A 22504-nucleotide genomic window follows, 5' to 3' on the forward strand; every position below is an offset into this window, starting at 1 on the left:
GGTGAAACTATGCTTGGAGTCTTGTATGTGCTGTCCTATGGCAGAGAATCTGTTGTATTTAATGGCGTTGACATGTTCAGAGTACCTGATATTGAAGTTGCGGCCAGTTTGTCCGACGTAGGAGGAATTGCAGTTGTTGCATTTAAATCTGTATACACCAGATTTAGAAAAAGCATTAGACTTATTTAGAGATTTAGAGTTGTGTAAGATATCAAGACTTCTATTGTTAGTTCTAAAATAAATTTTCATATTATGTTTTTTAAAAATATTAGTTATTTTATAAGCATCCTGAGTGAAAGTGAAGGTGGAAAAAGCAGTTGGTTTAATTGTGTCTTTAGATAAAGTGGTTTTTGGACGGTGTTTGAATTTGTTGATGATGCGGTTAATGAAGGAGTTGTTAAAGCCATTAAATTTAGCAATGTTGCGGATGGTGTTTAATTCATAATTTAAAACCTTTTTTGGACATAGGGGTGTTGAAAGCACGAAAAATTAAGCTGTTATAAGTAGCACGTTTATGAGCTTGGGGGTGCGAAGAATCTTGTCTTATTGTAGTTGCTGTTTGGGTTGGTTTTCTGAAAATTTTGTAAGATAAAGAAGAAGGATGTCTAGTAATAGTTAGGTCTAGAAAATTAAGAGTTTGGTTGTGTTCTGATTCGAGGGTGAATTTAATGTTAGAGTCTAAGTTGTTGAGATGAAGAAGTGTAGAGGCTGCGTTGGTTGATTTCTCATTTAATATTACTAAGGTGTCATCGACATATCTCGCCCAAAAGAGGATGTTGGAGAAATTATTATTATTATTATTATTATTATTATTATTATTATTATTATTATTATTATTATTATTAATTCTTGTGTTTTCTAAGAAGTCGAGGTAAATTTCAGCAAGAATGCCAGAAGCAGGTGAGCCCATAGCCAAGCCATCTTGTTGATAAATGGTGTTGTCAAAGGTAAAATAATTATTGTTAAGAACTAATTTTAAAATAGACATGAAGTCTTGAATTTCAAGTTTACTTAGGTTACTGAATTTGTTTAGGTTGTTGTTTATAATGGGGAATAATTTTGGAATTGGAATACTAGGGTACACGTTGACAATGTCAAAAGAATGGAGAGAAAAATTTGGTTGGATTTCAAAATTCTTTAATTTGTTGATTAGATCAGAAGTGTTTTTGATAGATTTGTTGGATAAAAATCGATAATTTTTTAGTAAAAATGTTTGGATGAATTTAGAAGTGTTGTATAGGGGACTGGGTCTGTAATTGATAATTGGACGGATAGGAATGTTAGTTTTGTGAATTTTAGGGAGGGCTTTGGCAGTGGGTAGTCCAGGGTTCATGTTTATTAGTTTAGTTTTTTCTTGATCTGTGAGGAGAAAGGAAGCATTTTTTTAAAGTATGTTTGAGTAGGCGTTGGATTTTTGTGGTTGGGTCTTTTTTTATTATAGAAAAAGAAGGGTCACTGAAAAAGTTTTTGGTTTTATCTAAGTAGTCAGTTTTATCCATTATGACAGTAGTGTTGCCTTTATCAGATTTGGTGATAATGAGGGTATTGTCATTGATTTTCTTTTTAAGATCTGAAATGGTTTTATTATCTTTAATTATTATTATTATTATTATTATTATTATTATTATTATTATTATTATTATTATTATTATTATTATTAATAAGAGAAGTGTTTTTGTTATTGTTAATGAAGATTTTTTCAAGTTTCCTTTTTACTTCATATCTGATTTCATCTTGTTCATCTGTTGGCATTTTGTTAATGGCTATTTCAGATTCAGTAATTAAATTGGTGGCTACATTGAAAGTGTTGAGATTGGGCCAATTGTGTTTGAAGCCCTTCGAAAGAATTGAGTTTTCATCATCACTCAGAGTTGTTTTAGATAGATTTACGATGGGAGGGTGGAATTGTTCAATAGTTTTGGAGGATGTGTTACGGTTCTTAAACTGGAATTTATGTGAAGAAGAGTTGTTCTTAAGAATTTTGAGTTTTTTCTCTAGGGTTTGTTGTTTGATTGACAGTACATGAAATAATTTATTGTCTACTTGAGTTAGGAAGAGGTTCCATTGTGCACTCGGGAGAAGATTAGCAATTTCTAGATGTGTTTCGTATAATCTGTTGTTTAAAAATGATTTTTTCTTGTATAAGAAACGAATTTCGTTTTTTAACCAAATTTTGTTGGTTATTTTTTGGGTTTTTAACATGTGAGGAGAAGAAATGTTTTTTCTGGTACAGTTTTGAAGAAATTTGGGGGTAAGATTGTAGAATATGCATTGTTTCAGGAAGTCGATGTCTTTTCCTAATTTAGCGATCTTGATCTTAAGGCCCATGTAAGAGAAGGCTTTTTGTTTAGCTTGGTTAGCTTGTGCTCGATAGCTGCAGTCGCTTAAGCGCGGCCAGTATCCAGTATTCGGGAGATAGTGGGTTTGAACCCCACTGTCGGGAGCCCTGAAAATGGTTTTCCATGGTTTCCCATTTTCACACCAGGCAAATGTTGGGGCTGTACTTTAATTAAGGCTACGGCCGCTTCCTTCCCACTTCTGGCCTTTTCCTGTCCCATCGTCGCCATAAGACCTATCTGTGTTGATGCGACGTAAAGCAAGGAAAAAAACTTGTTCTGTGTAAAGGTTTGTCTGATGGTTTACATATTCAAGGATATTGTCATTTACAAATAAATTGACAAAATACATAATTTCTTTGCTAGTTTCGATGTCAACATTTAATCCTACTCAGCCAGTGAACTTGATTGCAGGCGGGCAATAAGACAGATGTGTATCGATTTGGAATGTACTGAATTTCACTTTACCCAGAGTCTGGTACAGCATCATCGGAATTGCTTTCGCTATCACTGAGATCAGGGATGAATTCATCACCAGGATCATCATTCAGTAGTATGACTTCAGTTTCCTCTTTTCATATACTGTGTTTGTAACTCGTCATGTTATCACGACGCAATAACTCACTTCACACCATCATAAGAATACCACGACTGGCTTAGGCCCATGTTTACTCAAAGGAAAAAAAGAAAGAAAGCATTTGAATGTGTCCTCTGTTCAGGTAGTCAGGGTGAGGGATTGTTCATTTATATGCCTTCTATGGTTTTTAACGCGAACTAAGACTTCATACGAATTTAGCGCTAAATTCGAAACAACGTTTACATCACGCGACCTTAAACACTTTAACTCGCACGTAGGCTGCTCTTAAATGCCTTAAGGCATGTATGGGAGTGAATGTATTATTAGGATATTGTACCTGAGTGAAGTTTTGAATTTTAGCTTATTTTAATTTTTAGCCAACATGGGACTACTTTAGTGAGGTTTATTGCAGGTTTTTTTTTCTTTTTGTCAGCCCAATACTGTTTCTTCCTTTCTGAACGTAATTTTCTTTCTGCTTCTGGAATCACTCTTCCTATTCTCTGCTTGTGTTGATTTTCGTCTGTAGTCTAGTGTGTTTATCTCTCAATGTCTTGAGTGTATTTGTTTTGCATTTTAAATCTTCTGATGTAATATGTAACTCTCTCATGTTGTCTTTTAAGTTCTGTGATCCATCTAATATTATTATTATTCTTCCATTATTTTTCTATTATTTTTCTACTGATTCTATTTTCTGGTGACCATATTAGATGCTCTAAGAATGATATTCATTACTTTTTCATTGTGCTAGTTACAGGTTCTATTTTTTTATAAACTGTTTCATTAGAAGCTTGTCTCCAGACTCTGTTTATATTTTTGTTTAAACAGGCTTACACTATTCCTCCTTTCTAACTTGAGTACTCTATCTATTGCAACTGTGTTTGTTGTTTTGAATAATGTTTCACATGCATATGTAATTTGTGGCTGGGTGACTGTTTTGTAGTGTTTCAATTTGGTTGCTATTGAGAGACTTTTTATTATATGTATTCTTGTTAACATGCTGTGCTGTAACTAGTTTATCTATTCTATTTTGCCATGCTGGTTTCTCGTTCAGGTTGTATGTGTTATTTCACCTAAATATTTAAATTTTTCTACAATTTTTATTTCTTGGTCTCCTAGCTTAATTTCTGTTTTATCAAATGAAATTTTCAAACCAATATTTTGAGCTATTTCCTGTAAAGATTTTATTTGTTGTTTTGTTGTCTGAATATCATTGGCCAGAAGAGCTAGATCAGCAGCAAATCCTAGACAGTTCAAATGTATGTTAACTTTCTGGGTTCTAATTTTTATATTTTTTGAGTTCTTGTACCATTTCCTCTTAACGTATTCTAGCGTACAGTTAAAAAGAAGACTTGACAATCCGTCACCCTGTCTTAAACCAGTTGTTACCAAGAATGGTTCAGAAAGTTCTCCTCTGAACTTAATTTTAGAAATTGTATTAGAGTAAGTTCAGTCAATTTGATTAGCTTTGGGTGAAGTCCGAAATGTCTTAAAATTTTCAATAATGATGGTCTGTGGATGGGGTCGTAGGCTTTCTTGAAATCTAGAAACGTTTTTGAAAGGGGCTTGTTTCATTTTCTGTAATATGCCATGACTAGCTTCGAAGTTATTATTTGTTCAGAACAGCTTCTCCAAGGTCTGAAGCCTCCCTGGTATTCACCTATCTCTTGATCAAGCTGTTCTTTAATCCGATTATATAGTATCGTAGAGAAAATCATATACGTGCAGTCAAGGATGGAAATACTGTACCTCTATAGTTGTCTGGATTACTTCTTTCACCTTTCGTATGAATTAAATTAATTATAGCTATTGCCCATTGTTCTGGGAATTTATCTGATATCCAAATTTTTTGTGATATCATATGGAGGGATGTAACCACACCCGGGCGACTGGAGTGGGGCATTGATGATGATGGTGGAGGGATATCTGAGTTGCACTGCCAGCGTATTTCCACATCTCTGCAAAAAGCAGGTCTTCTCCACACGCTTTGTAGTTCTTCATTTTCTTAAGCACTGTTTCAACTTCTTTTGCTGTAGGTGGGTTTATATTTTCTGGTTTAGTTTTTATCGGGGTATGTGTATCAGTTAATAAGAGCTTTTCAGGTTCATCACTGTTCAAGAGCTTGTTAAATGCTTCCGCCATGATGTCTGTGCTTTCCTTATTGTTATGTGCTATTTTTCATCTTTATTGTTCAATGGTAATGTGGGGGGGGGGTCTATTTTTGGAATTGTTTACCAAAGGCTTTGTAATAATCTCTAGAATTGGTTTTGTAATAATTTTCCTCAATAGAGTTTAAATCTTTTTGATATATTCTCTTAATTCTTCTAATAGTTTGGGTGAATTATTTTCTGACATTCTTGAGGTTAATGGCATTTTCTTCTGTTTTGTGGGCTTGAAATTTCAACCAAGGTTGATGTCTTTCTTCATGCATTCTATCACAATCAGAGGTCCACCAGGCATGCCTTTTCCTTGGATTTAATGGAGCTAGATCTTCTGGATTCTGTTTAAGAATTGGTTATTTATTTAGCGTATGGCTAACACGTCACATTACATGTAAATACAACAGTAATACATAATATTTACAGTTTGAAGTACTTACAGGTTCAAATTATTTACATAGTCAGCACACAAGGGTGAGAGCAGAAAAAAGTCTCTTGGGTTTCTCCGGTAGGCAGTGAGAGAACACTGCTCCACAATGTGCTGAACTGTTTGCTTCACAACACCACAACTGCACGCTGCCGAATTAAGTATTCCCCATTTATGGAGGGAGTCGCCACATCTGCCGTGGCCAGTGCGAATCCTGTTGATAGTTATCCAGGTCTTCCTTGGAAGATCAAAACCCTCTGGTTTGTTTTTCAGCCATGGTAGATAGTGATATTCTGATGGAGCACTGGATATCCATACTTGCTTCCAGGCCTGAAGCAGATTAAAGTTTGCGTCTGCTAGGTTTCTGGCTGTTCTAACAGGTGAGTGTCTAGATTTTAGTCTGTTAATAAGAGCATCATTCATGTCACCATGGATTGGCAACTGACTGTTGTTAGTTATTTTCTTACAATCTCGTAGGAGAGCATTTTCTCGACGGAGGTGAGGTGGTGGAATATGGGATAGAACAGGTAGCCAGAAAGTGGGAGTAGATCTAATTGTCCCTGATATATGCATAGTGTGATTCAGCTGAGTGTCAATTAATTTGGTGTGACTGCTGTTCAGCCATATCGATGAGCAGTATTCTGCAGCAGAGTACACAAGACCAAGAGCTGAAGACCGTAGGGTAGATACTAATGATCCCCAGGTGGTTCCACACAGCTTCTGTAAGATGATGTTTCTTGATCGTAACTTAGCAGCCGTATTCTGAAGATGTTTCTTGAAGGACAGAGTTCTGTCAAGAGTAATCCCTAGATATTGTAGATATCTGTTGTGGGCAAGACAAGTGTTCTCAAACTGAACCTTCAGTTCATGATTGGCCATTTTGTTGCTAAGGTGTAAACATGTAACTTCACTTTTATTTGGATTTGGTTGTAATCTCCATTTGCAAAAATAATGTCCCAAGGTGGTAAGATCAGCTGTCAGTGTTTCTTCAGTGTTTTCCATGAATTTATCTTGTACTGCCAGAGCCCAATCATTGGTATTAGCTCATCTAAATTATCTGTTAGTGTTGTAGTTCCTGTTCTTTGCCAATGCTGGGCATTCTGGATTAACTCCATTTTGTCTTTATCTTCTTAATGGTGTAGATGTAATCTTGATTTTAATTCAGTAATAATCTGAACCAGTGTCCATTCCTCTTAGAACTTCGACATTGTGGATTTCTTTGTGAAAGAATTTGTCCATACATATGTGATCTAGCTGCCATTCCCCTTTTGTCCAATCAGGATGTTTCCAAGTTTTAAGTTTGTGTGGTTTTCTTTTAAAATACACAGATTTGGAGATTAGTCCATGGGTTCTGCAAATTTCTAGGAGTCTTTGGCCATTTTGATTAGTATATTTATGAGGAGCCCACTTTCCTACTACATCTCAATACTTCTTTTCCTTACCCAATTGAGCATTTAAGTCCCCTATGAGTAGAGTCCGTGGTTTATAGCATTTAAGAATCAGAGATTTAGCATTTTGATTTTCAAATTTAGCACTTTGTAGCATCTATACTTCTCAAATTTAGAGTTTTGTAGCAAATTGGTTAAAATAGGGATAATTAACAAAATTGCACACACAACAGTTGTGAGTAAAATCATACTGTTTAATCACACATTGCTCGTCATGCAGTTTTGAATACGCTATGGGAAATAAGACAAACATCAACATATGACTGCAAGAAGTATTTAAAAAACCTCTCTCTCTTTTTTTTTTTTTTAAATACGAATTTACAAACACAGTTTCAAAGTGGTAAATACTATTCTGAATGTATTCGTTTATCACATTACCACAGAACTACCAGGAAGAGGAATAATTTCAATGATAGAGTACAATATGGCAGTTCTTTGAATGATGTCCTGCTTCATTTGAGACTGCCTATCAGTTACAATCATGTTGTACTTGCTAAAAAATCTCTGATTCGACACTTGGTGGGGCCAAAATGCACTGTAGTGCTGTCAAGGCAGAGGAAGGAAATTTTAACTTAAATGCCATCAATATTTGGAGAGTGTCAGTGTTTTTTTTTAAATTTAAATTTCAGCAGCATCTGTTGGCGATATGTCCCACAGCCCTCGACAAACTGATCAACAATGACACTTCTAAAAATCTGCGACTTATGTTTCAAAGACACAAGTGATTTGGGGTTCCAGAGCATTGTTTTGCTCTTAAATTGCACCTTAATTTCCTTTTTCTTCATATTGTTTCTGCAACTCTCCAGCAGGACACTTGTTTCCAGTGGAAACCATTTGTTAGAACACCTCTGCAATTCTTCACAAATAATGGAGCATATGGCTAGGACGGTCCCTCCAGTACTGTGAATGCTGCATTATTTTTCACAGATATCTGTGAAACAAACTTTATCTGAATTTTCCATAAGAGAAGCACATCCTGATCTGTAAACATATCCTACACTGAATGGCCATTGCTATGTAGGAAATTCTCATCAAGAGATCTAAAGAGTTCTACGAGGGGTATGAAATAGTCATCAGGTTACTGGACTGAGCGATACCAAGAGTGCCATCGGGTGATGACAGGAGCTGGGAAAAATAGTGCATTCAAGTAAGGGAAATTATCTTGCAAAAATTTAGATGGAAGTTCTTCAACTTCCTGCAGTGGAGAAAAGCCATCTAAAGTTTTGAAACCAAATTATTCAACTGTGACAGTTCCTTGAGAATAACATCCCCCACAAGATGTAACTTATGTGCAAAGCATTGGAAGTGAAGAAGATGGTCTCCAATTATCATCTGTAATGCCTGGAAGTGCCTTTGCTGGCAGGACCTAGTGTTTACAGTGCACTATGTCTTCTGGTTTGGGCTTTCATTGATCTGTCTCAGCTTTATCCTTGGCTTTGACAAAATGAAAGTGACTGAGATATGAGTGATGCTAGTTATGCCATTTCTTATGCAGCCAGTCCCTGCTATGAATGGTGTGAAAATATTGCTCATAGGGTTGGTTGGTGCATACATTTCAGTGGGCTTGGCAGACTGATATGTAATAGCAACTTCTGGCTTGGTGAGGAAAGCAACGGGAAACTACCTCACTCCTCATTTCCCTAGTATGCCTCTTCACTGATGCCTAGGCCATCTATGACAGCTGATGGCAGAGCTGTTGAGGATCCAACCAGCCTTCGGGCTGAGGACTAAACATACAATGCCTGGAAACATGTACCCATGTATCTGGCAGAGTCTGACACTAAACCCAGCACGTTTTCATAATCAATATTATATTCTTTGAAAGCACCAGTGATGGCTCGGCTGTATGTTGTCCCGTTGGCAACATCCAAAAATGAACAGCTTGCCAAATGAATTTGTTGTTCTGTAGTTGGCATGATCGTCCTGAATATAACAGCAAAGGCACATCTGCCTCGGCTGTCCGACGACTTGTCTGCGATTACTGCAATGGGCTTCCCATCCAATGCAGTGTTCATCTCTGCCCTTGCTGAATCTCTGCAACATGGAAGATAATCCTGGGACGTACCTATGGAGCCAGTAAAATTTCGTTAAAAATAATAATAATACTAATTGTACCGGGAGGTACACCCCAAAGCATGGCTCGGAGACATTTGGATGACTTCACACAGGGAAGAATCATCGGGAAACTGGAGAAGGACCAAGTGTTACGAGTGTAGCCCAGAAGTTTGCTATTGCTCACAGCATTGTTTCACTGCACGGAGAGCATTCTGAACCACAAGCACTGCTGCCCGAAGAAGAGGAGGGGATCGACCACGGTCGACTACAGCAGCAGATGACTGCTACATTGTGCAACAGGCAAGAAGAGACTCACGTCAAACAACGGTGCAGTTGCAACCACATTTAATAGGACTGCAAGGCACCCAATCGCACACTCCGCAGTGGTACAGCGACTGCATGGGGGTAGTCTCTTTACGCAATGACCATTATGTTGTGTTCCTTCGACACCCGCACATTGGTGGCGCCGTTTGCAATGGTACCAAGGGCATCAGGTTTGGACCAACAAGGAGTGGGGTCATGTGCTCTTCTCAGATGACTGCAGATTCAGTCTGAGTAGTGCATTGGTACTGCCGGTGGCTCCAAGTAGCCTACGCAGTGGCCTCCACGGTATGCACTAGCCATGCGTCTTGGTGGGTGTGCTATTTACAAACCGATGAACCCAACTTAGCACACTGGGGTGAAATGCTGGCAACCAGGACTGTGTTAGCAGGAAAATTTATAATGTCCAATAACGGACTCTGTATATTGGTATTATAAATTTACTCATTTGAGACAAATATTTAAGGTTCCCTATGGGAATTAACATCTATATTTGATGGCCAGGCAGGCATCAATTTTTGGGAATGTGACAAAGTCTCTCACAGTGCATTGGCACTGCCGGTGGCTCCAAGTAGCCTACTCTGTGACCTCCACTGTATGCACTAGCCATGCGTCTTGGTGGGCGTGCTATTTACCAACTGATGAGCCCAACTTAGCACACTGGGGTGAAATGCTGGCAGCCAGGAATGAGTTAGCTGGAAAATTTATCATGTCCAATAACGGACCATTTATATTGGTATTAACAATGTACAACCGTGTTGAACAGCGCAAGGGGAGGAGCTTTTTGAATGAGACGATATTTGGCGAGTGGACTAGCCTGGCCGTTTCCCTGACTTAAATCCCATCTAGCACATGTGGGACATGTTGGGCAGACGTATTACAGCATGTCCACATGCACCAACGACCAGCAGTTGTCATTCGCGCTCGTGGAGGAATGGAATGCCCTACCACAACAACTCCTTATCACTGTTGTGGCCAGCATAGAACATGTTGCAGACATGCTCGCTGTCCGTGGTGATCACACACCCTTTTAAAAACCATTTCCCTTCTTTTGTGATGTTCAGGGGACCATCATGAGTCTCAGTGACTTACGTGTAATTTATCGTCTCTGTATAAAAGTGTTGTTTCTGTTCGTCCCATCGCATATTCCTTTCAGTTGCCTACCGTACCATATTGTAACAGTTCTTCCTATGTATGGTTCAAGTTTCATCGAACTATGTTACTTGGCAGCGACACAACATGCGAAGGTTACTTTTGTCCTTAAGTTTTACACAGCAGTGTATATTCTAATAATAAAACATTACTATTAATAATTTTTCCTTTGAATTTGTACTTACACAGGTACCTATTTAAAAAGACCTCTTCATTACATTGATATTGCTGTTATGGTGGTTTTCTGTCCATTGGAAGATCGTTTAAGACTTTTGGAAAACCACAGATACATGTCATTCTGATGATATAAAAAGGCAGGTGGAGAGTGAGTGTCTGCCATTATAACGAAAACTGCTCAATTTGATTGTGACTGACAGTAGACAAGGGGCCTGCCATGATAATGGAAACTCCCTAACTCAGTTGTGACTGGCAGTAGGTAAGGGGGCTTGGCATTATAATAAAAACTGCCCAACTTGATTAGGAATTTCAGTGGGTACTATCATAATGAAAACTCCCCAACTTGATTGTGACTGGCAATAGGCAGGAGGGCCTGGCATTACACTGTAAACTCTCTAACCCGGTCTTCACACTAGAAATGATGTATGGTGACATCCCATTCGTATTTCTGGGGTAACACTGAGAATTATGCAATTTAACAAAATTTTACCCATAATGTTTACAGTACTTCACCTACAATTCTGTATACAATGTAGAATTCCATAGCAAGGCACCAGCTAAATTTTTTAGTATCATCTAAAACCACTTAACAAACACAAAACTAACAATTATAATAGGATTTCAAACCATAAATGCATTTATATAGATATATGTACCTGCTGATTCACATTTTGTTGCGAGACCTTGCCATCAACGAAAAATCAACACCTCTGCTGCACTTGCTTCCGGCTGTTGCTCCACTTACGTTAATGCTCTGTTCAGTGCACTTAATCCTTCACTGTGAACCATCGTTTTCTCCTTTTATTCTGCAATGCTCCATTCTTCTTCTTCTTCTTCATCATCCTCATTTTCATTAGCATTCACGAAATCAATATTATCAGGGTCAGTTAGTTCAAACAGCTGATCTTGTGCGCACCACTTACATCTTGAGTCGTAGCATTCTCACAGCCAGGAATGCAATTCGGTAAGAGAACAATGTCATCCATGTCTTCCTGTACCACCTCCTCTTGATGTTCAGCCTCACTTAACAGTATGTTCCAAGAGTTTGCTAATGTCGTCGTTTCAACTTTTTCCCAAGTCTGCGCTATCTAGTATGCTGTGTTGATTCATTTGAACTTTTCTATCATGTCATTGCCATTGTCCATTTCGTTTGTCAGAGATGAAGGAGTTTCTGCCGATATTTTCTCTTCATTGTTTCCGGCAACCTTTATCCATTGGCTGGCATAATGACATCATGTTAGGAGGGAGGAACATGACATTGATGTCACCGTTTCTAAGTTGTCCTTTATTATTCAGGTGTGATAGAGTGTTGTCTAGTAGAAGAAGGGCTTTTCTTGGGAGAATATTTGAAGCTAGATACTTTTCTACATGTGCACCATTTTGTGTAAAAAAAAAAAGAGTTTTTAAAGATGTCAGCAGACATCTAGGCAGCCTTCTGATTTGTGTAGTGGACTGGTAGAGCGTTAACAGAAATGTTTTTAAATGCTCTAGGCTTCTTTGCTTTACCGATCATAAACAATTTTGCTTTCAAGTTCCCAGTAACATTACTTCAGGCAAGAACTGTAACTCCTTCCGTACTACGCTTGTAGCCAGGTGCAGATGTCTCAGCTTGGGCTGCAAGAGTTTTAGATGGCAGCATCTTGAAATTGAGCCCAGGCTCATCACTGTTAAAAATCTGATCACTGGTTAATCCTTCAGCAAGAATTATTGCTTGAAATTCCTTTATAAATTTTACAACCTCATCGGATTTAGCTGACACTTTTGCTCCATAGATACCAAGCTGCCTAATGCCGTACCATTCCTCCCGCCGATCAAGCCACCCAGCACTAGCGGTAAAATTAGGGCCCCCTTCTTTCTACTCTTCCTGGAAATACACAGCCTTTTCTTGCAGGATGGGCCAAGTATTGGAAGCCTTTGATAGAGTGGAACATGGAATATTATTGAAGAAATTGGAGGGAATAGGATTGGACATAAGGGTTATACATTGGATAAGAACATTTCTAAATTCAAGGGTTCAGAAAGTCAAAGTAGGAAATAATATATCACAGGAAGAGAAAGTTTGGAAGGGAATTGCACAGGGTAGTATAATCGGTCCGTTACTTTTCTTAATATACGCAAAAGATTTAGGGAACAATATAACATCAAAAATAAGATTGTATGCAGATGACATAATTGTTTATAGGGAAATAAATAACATTGAGGATTGCTCAGAATTACAAAGGGACCTTGAGAGTATCCAAGAATGGGTTGAAGAAAATAATATGAAGATTAATGGAGGCAAATCAACTGTTACAACATTTACAAACAGGAGCTTTAAAACTGAATTTGAATATACTTTGGATGAGGTAGTTATCCCAAAAGATGGCAAGTGCAAATACTTAGGTGTGAGATTTGAAAGTAATTTGCACTGGAAGGGTCATGTTGATGACATTGTTGGGAAAGCATACAGATCGTTACATGTCATAATGAGGCTACTTAAAGGATGCAACAAAGAATTAAAAGAAAAAAGTTACTTAAGTATGGTTCGTCCATTATTGGAATATGCAAACAGTGTTTGGGATCCTCACCAAGAATACCTAATAAAAGAACTAGATGGTGTGCAGAGGAAAGCAGCAAGGTTTGTAACAGGGGATTTCAGGAGAAAGAGTAGTGTATCAGAAATGTTAAAGGAACTTGGTTGGAAACTTTAAGTAAGAGAAGGGAGAAAACTAGACTTATAGGATTATATAGAGCCTATACAAGAGAAGAAGCATGGAGAGATATTCGTGAGAGGCTTCAGTTGGAAAATAATTATATTGGTAGAACTGACCACAATTACAAAATTAGAAGGAATTTTAGCAGAAGCGATTGGGGTAAATTTTCATTTATTGGGAAGGGCGTGAAGGAGTGGAACAGTTTACCAGGGGTAGTGTTTGATCCTTTTCCAAAATCTGTACAGATATTCAAGAAGAGAATAAACAACAACAGAGAAAATAAATGAAATGTTAGAGGGCATTCGACCAGTGCAGGATATTGTAAATAAAAAATGTGTGTGATTAAATTAATTCCATCCCCTGGTCTATGGAGTTTGGACAGCCCAAGTAGGGGACTGTTTATGTTTATTAATGAACAAAACAGGTGTTCAGCCCCGAGTACATGTTCACAATAATAATATATAAATAAATACTAAATACTGCTACTGTACACCTTGGCCGTGCCATGAAGCCTGTCAGATACTCCGGAAACGTGACCTCAAAAGTTAAGTCACCACGGTAGTCATCTTCCGTCTCTTCATGCCACGTCCAGCTACTCCCCTGTCTAATTCTAAATTCACACATAAAACATCAATAACTATTAAAATTAATAAACGAAGTCCAACCTAAGCCACCCCTCTCCACCATATACAAAATAAAATGAACAATAAAACAAAAAGACCTAACGCTACAGTTATAGACCAGACCTCCTCCGCCGGGCCTATATTTACATTCTATTGCTGGTGTTGCAACTCTCTGCTTGTTATCATTCACACGTACCCACACATCACGCAAACCTTCATGCTTCAGCATTTTCATCACCTTTATTGTTCCCTGACCTACTCCAAAATAAGCTACAACAGCAACATTACACTATTGCATACCAAACCAGCCATCTTTCAGATTTTGCTTACTCTCACACATACACATAGACCGCTATGCCACTTCTCTAATTACCATCTAGTTAACAGACATACTTCTACTCTCACCACATTTTAACAATGAAAACCCCATCATCACAACATTTCAGCCTCCACAAATAAATACCCTAATAATAATAATAATAATAATAATAATAATAATAATAATAATAATAATAATAATAATAAACCACTCAGATCACAAAAAAAAGAAAGAAGAAGAAAAAGAAGAAACAAAATTAGAATTAACCCCCCAGAATCAATAGAGTAGAACTAAAAAAAAGAGAATCATAGTAATAATAATAATGAAAGTAATAATAATAGTAATAATAATAATCTATATATCAGAGTATTATTTCTTCCTCCTCTCCATACAAACAAACCAAAATTTACAAAATGTTAGTAAACTCACCTCTCTCCAGCTCCAAAAATTAAATACTCATACCAGACACCAGCCTCCACACATAAATATAATAATAATAATAATAATAATAATAATAATAATAATAATAATAATAATAATAATAAACCACTCAGTTCACCAAAAAAAAGAAAAAGAAGCGAAAATTATCGTAGAGTAAAACTAAAAAAGAGAAACATAGTAATAATAATAATAATAATGAAAGTAATAATAATAGTAATAATAATAATCTATGTATAAGAGTATTATTCGTAACAGTCATTTGCTGTAGCAGTCTCTTACTCAATATTCAAGCTTGCTCATCAAGTGTCCTTATTTCGTTCTGCGCTTTCGTCACTTTATTGTTACTGACCTACACCTAATCAATACTGCAAACAACACAAATACCAATCACTCATATACCAACACCTCTCCAACCTCATATTTCTTTCTCCTCTCCATACAAACAAACCAAAATTTACAAAATGATAATAAACTCATCTCTCTCACACTATCACGTCAAATAAATAATTAGATGAATAAATAAATAAATAACTAAATATACAATACCCCCTACCCACATATAAAATAATAATGATATCAATAATAATAATAATAATAATAATAATAATAATAATAATAATAATAATAATAATAATAACAATAACAATAACAATAATAATAATAATAATAATATTAATAATCAACTGGCCAACGGTAGATTCCCTCTATGAACCGTTTGCCTTACTTACAGTAAATAATAAACTTAAAATATCCCATATGCGATCCCGGAGCACCCCATAATACCTATTCCACTCTCACATGTACATATAGGTCCCTATGCACTCCTTCTCTGAAATACACTATAATTAAAAGACATCTTACCCTACACAAGTACTCTATATACCAATGTCCAGACCTTACCAACCATTCTCGCTTCTCATCTCTACTTTCAGTAACCAAACCACCTACTACTGTTTTTTACTTCTAGTAACTACCCCCCTCTCATATCCACTTGTACCCCACATTTCTGTCAGATCTCTGTTCCTGTATCTGGCCCTACTCTGGTCTAGGCTCCCCAAGTTTAACCTTGCCGTTACCTTTTTACCTTGCGTTTCCCTTACTTCACTGCATACACTTCCTTTACTTCCCTCTTCACTGCAAATAGCCATATTCTCACTTCGCCTCTCTACCAGCACTTCTTCACTCCGAACACTGCTATTGGTCACTTTAGCACTTGGCACTTCTCCCTGCCTCTCTTCACACGGTACACTGATACTTCTGGTATTTTGCCTATCATCTCCACTAATCGCTGCACTACTCTCTTTTTCTTCGGCCTGCTTTGACTTCATCCCTACGTCCATCCTCAGCACACTGTTATTTGTATTTCTCCTCATTTGCCTACAGTTTATTGCACTACTCTCCTTTTCCTCATCTTGTTTTAACTTCAATTCTAAATCCATCAATCTATCCACAGACCAGATCCTCTTCCAGCTTCTGTCTGACACCACTAGATTTTGACCTCTAATAGTTGCCTTCAGCCCCTGTTTTACAGCCAGTATCCTGTGTTTTCTGAGTATCCTCTCGTTTTTGATCGCGTCACTTCCTACGTCTCTCTTTATCCATATTTTCTCCCTCTGTACATTTCCCGCATTTGTTAACACAACATCCGCCATCAACGTTGAAAACAATTGTAGCTTTATAGGCCTGTTGCCTCTAGTTCTCCCCACTCTCTGCACATCATCAATATCTACTTCACTAAAGTTTATTTTCATTTTTCTCTGTATTAGATCCACTACTTTATAAGTAGTAAGTACTTTGCTTTCTCTCGACTCCTCAGGCACTCCATAAATAAACAAGCACTTCTTCCTTCTGTATAAAGTATTTGTTTCCACTTCTGCTTTCAGCCTGCAATTCTCCTCTTCAAGTCGTCCTACTTTTTCCCTTAATGCTACCACTTCCTCGGTGTTATTTCTCGCCTGTGCATCCATGTCGTCCGTTTTTTCTCTTATCCATACTTCCATTTTTTCAATCTTACTGGTTTGTTCTTCAATCATCTCCTTTATTTGCCCGAAAGGGCAAACTTCTGTCAGCACCTCTCTTACAGCTCTTTTGATAGCGTCCATATTTTCCCTTTCCTCACCTCTACTAGATGACGGGTCTGGGTTCAACTCGACCCCCCCCAATACATAGTAAAATTATAATCACTGCTGCCGATAACAATAGTTCTCCTTTCCTCTCCATATCCATTTTACACCCACCTGGCTTCTTTTCTTCTTTCTTCATTTTCCTCTGCCATCTTCCTATCGCCACTCTGTACTGTTCTATCCCAATCATTGTCGACCCACTTCTCGGCGACCTTCCAACACTCCACACTCTCAAACTCCACTCCCCTCCCGGGACCCACAGCTCACTGCGACCTCCTTCGTTCGTGGCTTAGGCAAGACAAGTAGGGGACTGCCTGTAGGGGTGAAGTACAGTGGGGACTTCGAGGGCCCTGGGACCGCTACGGTAGCTGTGAAGGCCCTTCAGGAACTCTGAAAAGTGGTGGCAAAAGGGGCTCTGGTTAAGATGCAGCAGGTCGTTATGCTACTTAAGTTCCGAAATGGGTAAAATATAAATATGTAAATAAATTCAATGTTAATTTTAATCTTACACCAGTTGTATATTATTATTAGAAGTAATTTCACATACTGTATATGAGTTGACTATGTTTGTAAGATATTATAAGTAGAATTTTGTAAACAATATAAATTTATTAAGGATGATGTGTGTGTTTAATAGAATAAATTATTAGCGTAAATTGTATAATATTGTATTCTAGGAAAATTTTCTTTGTCTCATGTTAATTTAAAATTTAGTGCTTGACAATAATGTATTTTAGTGTACCATTTGCCACCGAGGTAGACACCTCATTTGCAAATAAAGAGATTTTGATTTGATTTGAGTGAACCAAAGAAATCGTTCTTCACTTACTTTTTCAAACTCACATTTTTTTCTTTGTTTTTCTAATTTTTAGTGCATCACTTGTTGCTCTGGCAGAGTACCATTTTTCAATTTCTTCTCCAAAAGTTCAAATGAAGTCTATCATTGTTGGATAACACAAAATGTCAGATAAGCGAAGATCAGTTGAGCAGGACTCTACTGTATTTAAAAATAATCATATATAATTAGTGTGAAATATGACACTGCGTGTTCTCTGCACACTGGTTCTTGTCACAATCCAATCCAAATTCAACCAAGGACTTCAGAAGACTTGTCTGTTCCACGGCTGGGAACAGCAGATGCTTTGTAAGAATGTTGTAAAGGAAGGATTTATGAAACATTCACAATGCGATCAATGTTGTGTCAGCTTTTACACTTCACCCCTCAGCCCCTCTCTTACAATGCCAGACACTCAACAGGAAGCAGGGATTAAAATGTACAGAGCTGTTACAGTACTTCAAAAGCACAGAGCGCCTGAGAATATCAGAGGGTGCGGTCTGTGGAATGACTGCAGCTAAAACTAAGAAGAGAAAGAGGTGAATCACAATTGTGGGGATGCCAGGGAAAGATTTAACCATTATTTGTATGTTAAAAAGGTAATCCTAAACTTTTACCTATGATTAAAGTTGGTATAATTAAATCTGTGTTTGAAGGGTGCTGAGTTGGACAGGTCTGTTCTATATAGGTATTATTTACGATTCTGTTGATTGGTCCTGTATGACAAAGAGACAGAGATGTTTAAAACTGGACATTGTATATTTCGGCATTTATTTTCGAACAATTTGGTAAGTGGAAAACTTAGTTTCAATCAATCACCACTGATCTGCATTTAGGGCTGCAGGCTAGGTAGCAGATTTCCTAAAAATTATTTAGTCATTTCTTAAATGAGTTCAAATAAGTTGGAAATTTGTCTCGGTAAATTATTTCAATCTGTAATTCTTCTTCCTATAAATATTTACCCCCCGATTTGTGCTCTTGAATTTTATCTTTATCTTCATATTATGATCTTCCCTACTTTTATCGTGTTTTTACATGAATAATATAATCAGGGAGGACAGCAAAATTGATTCATGCATGTTCTAAAGTCTGATATGAAGAATTGCCAAATTGACATTGGCAACTGGGAAAATAACAACCGATTGGCTGACATGGCAATATGTTAAATGACAGTGATGAAGGCACAAGCCTGAAAAAGGAGATCACATAAAAAGAACACAAAAACCAGAGAATAAAATGACCACTAGGTTCTGCAACAAGGAGCATGGGAAGTTTTGAATTGCGACAGGGCTTGATTGTAGAATTTTTCTTCAGTGTTGTAAGAGCCCATGATCAGCGCAACGTTAATATAACATTATACTCATCAATGAATGAATGCCTATGATGATAATGATGATGACATGTGTACCAGACACTGATATGTCGTGCCTAGAAACCTTGGTGATATGACATCATTTCAAAATAGGATTTTAAGAGAAATGGTTTACAATTCCTTACCACATTGTGTTCGAAACACAGGTCATGCTACAGTGCTATATGTTTCTTTTAAGATTTAGATCTCGTTGACACATTTTTGATACTTGTTTTTTTTTTGTATGAAATTGAATAGTTTTGGTTTTTTTTTTTTCAAATAACCAGTATTTGTTCCTGAAAATTAAATGCGCATTTTCATATGTCTTATGGTTGCTTTATTGCTATATTAGTAATGATGTAATTTTTATTGCAGTTTTATACCTGATTGGCTACCACATACTGTTTGCTATTTTTGTCTGGGCTTACTGGCAAACCATCTTCACGGACATTGGGAGAGTTCCTACCCAGGTGAGTTTTATATTAATACATTCTGAATTGCTATTTTAAGTCCTTTTTATCTGTTACCATTGTAAGAACACCCCAGGAGTTCTGAGCTTCAGAGTGTGAAGTGGGGATTGTGACCCCTAGCTGATCTGGGCATTGGTTCTGCCTACTTATATCAGTCTCGTCACTTTCCTATCTAACCTTCCTTGGACAATTTTTCTGTTCCAACCCACATGATGTTAGGCATGTAAGACCTAGGGAGTCCATTTTTGTGCCTTTTTTATTCTTTGAAGAATTGGACCTGATTCCCCCTCCCTCACCTTATTTAATTATAAGTTAAAAGGGGGTGATTATTTTTGTAAATCGCTCTAAAAACCATATTTGCTACTGCCATCATTATATGGGAATGTAGATAATATTTTAGTGTAGATCTTTTCTTCTGTGATCATGTTTCAGTGTTATTTTCTCAGTTACATTTCTATAGGCATACATTCCTGTTCTGAAGAAACATATTCCTGAGAATTTGGAATTCCAATATTATTTTTATGGAGTAGGTTGAAATATATGATTAATAGGCAACATTTTGCGAGATGTTCATTTGCTAAATGCATTGTAATTGAATCAGTTGACTTATTTCTAGTTACTGATTAAGTGTTTACTGAAGTTGGACATTTTCTAAAATTGGGGCACGAAATAATGCTGTTTTTTTTTTTTTTTTTTTTTTTTGCGAAATCTTGAAATAATACTGTTTTGAAAAGATGTGAACAAACTTTTGATGGAATCAGTTGGTTAAAGTTTTGGAAGCTGGGCTACTTTGTAATACCACCATTGACTTGCAGGTGATGTTAATCATAGACTGCTGATTACACCCACAACTGTACTTGATCTTCCAAGAGGACTCATTTTTCTGACCTTGTTGCTTCTTGGTGTTCCTTTAGTTTGCCCAGCTTTGCCAGTTAAGACACCATATGGTTTTATCCTTATTTTGCAGTGATCTGTATTGATTGGTGATATTATGCCGAAAGTGAAGTTGATTTATGTATGCAGAAGTGAGTTCAAGGAGTTTTGTTTCTGATAAGATGAGACAAATTATAATTATGCAAGTTCTGCAATGTAAGAATCAACTGGTTGCAGAAAGACATGTACATAAAGCAACGATCTTTAAGACAGGAAGTGGTGTGAAAACTACAGAGGAGTGACACTGGTCCCTCATACAGCTAAGTTCCTCGAAAGGATCTTTGATAAATGAATAAGAGACGGAGTAGAAGGAAAACTTGCAGAACACCAGCATGAATTAAGAATTTGACCCAATATTTACATTACATCAGATGATGGAAAAGTATTAGGAATATGGAAAGGACTTGGTGATGACTTTTCAAGATATACAGAGTGGAACAGTAAGGTACGGCCAAACTTTCAGGACACATTCCTCATATGTAGAAGAAAAAAAAATGTTATATGGATATGATTCAGGAAACACTTTTATTTTCATGTTAGAACTAATTTTCTACAACTCTACATAGTGCATAAATCATGGGAAACACACTAGAACATAATGTACCAGCGTACCACATAAAACTCATTTTTACATGAAATGTTCAAAATTTCCCGTTAGCAATTTTGCGTGCATCAGCCTGCTATTACATTGAATCCTGAATGCGCTGTTGTATAGAAAACATTGACTAAGGCACAGATTGGGATTGAAACAATGAAATGGTAAGAGCATTATATCAGAACTGTGAAAGCTGTCAGGTCAAATTGAACGGTTCCAAAGTAGGTCAAACTAAATGTTTCAGAGTTGAGACGACCGTAGGAAACTTAGAGTTCCTTTTAATCAGGCATTAATACCTTTGTGGGCAAATGGAAAACCTATCTCTGAAGCCAAACTTGGAGACCTTAAGTCGCTGTTGCACCTAATACTTGCAGAAGCCAAACAATTTTACAAGAAACTTCAAGGCGATTCTGACATTTGAAATGATACACCAAAATGATTCTTTTGTTTGTCCTTTTCATTTGTCTAGTTCATTTGACTCGTTCATTTTTATTCTTTCATTCGATTACCACGTGATTGAGAACGGAAAGCGGAACCATGGATTTTGATGAATGAGTCCTCAACTGGTACTGCTCTACAAGTTACAATAGCTGATAAAAGAAATTGTTGGCATTGTTAAGAAGCATAACATCCTTTTTTTGGAGGTTACAGTTGCAAAATACTACATCGTTATCTACTACTGATTCGTTCCAGAATTTGATAATTATAGTTCTGTATTTTGTCATAATTCTAATGGTACCTTAGTCTATTCCTGCTCCTTACCACAACCATAGAAACTAGAAAGGCAAAATTCAAAGATGTAACTTCAGTTTTGTTTCCGTATTGAACTGATTCTTCTTACTGAATCAGATTCCCCATCTCTTAAGCAATATCTTCCTGCTTTTGGTGTATAAGGAATGGAAAAGAACAAACAAGTGCAAACCAAGCCATATATACAAAGATAGGAACATGGATAGAATTCTACAAATGGTAATATCAAAGAGATGATGATGCCAGAGCAAGTAAAATCTATGCTATTTGCTGATGACATTGTAATTTGAATGAAGAGGCAGATACAAGTAGATTTATTTATTGAAAGAGGAGGTAAGAGATTTTAGAATGAAGAATAGTGCTGTGGAAAGCAAGACTTTGAACATGACAATAGGTATCGTAGACGGCATAGATGGATTCGATGGGGATCTTGATTTCGAGATTGAATGAACTGAGACTGTCTTATTACCTGTCCAGTGTTTTGTGTGAAATTATGGGAACAAATATTTTTTAATCACATCTTCTGTTCCTGTTTTTTTTTGACTGAGATAAGGAATTCACTTTGGTTAAATAGATAGTTGCACAATAATTATACATCATTCATTGGTGTTGTTTTTTTCGTGCCGCTCAGTGTATAATCTAATAATTCATTATTTTCCTATGGACTTGAAACATGTATCCTACACAATAAGGCTAATGGTAAAATCCAGTCAACAGAAATG

At 36.9% G+C, this 22504-nt stretch overlaps 1 protein-coding gene across 8 annotated transcripts in view; it reads left to right on the forward strand.

Annotated features, from left to right (window-relative positions):
* Positions 1 to 22504, forward strand: part of LOC136866373 (palmitoyltransferase ZDHHC2) — a 364730-nt gene that overhangs the window by 108133 nt on the left and 234093 nt on the right. For all 8 annotated transcript variants that reach the window (XM_067143256.2, XM_067143257.2, XM_067143258.2 and 5 more), the window contains exon 3: positions 19410 to 19504. In XM_067143256.2, the coding sequence (XP_066999357.1) occupies positions 19410 to 19504 (95 nt within the window). The remainder of the gene's footprint in view (positions 1 to 19409; positions 19505 to 22504) is intronic.

This window comes from Anabrus simplex, chromosome 3 (assembly GCF_040414725.1).
Source record: "Anabrus simplex isolate iqAnaSimp1 chromosome 3, ASM4041472v1, whole genome shotgun sequence".
Lineage (NCBI taxonomy): Eukaryota > Metazoa > Arthropoda > Insecta > Orthoptera > Tettigoniidae > Anabrus > Anabrus simplex.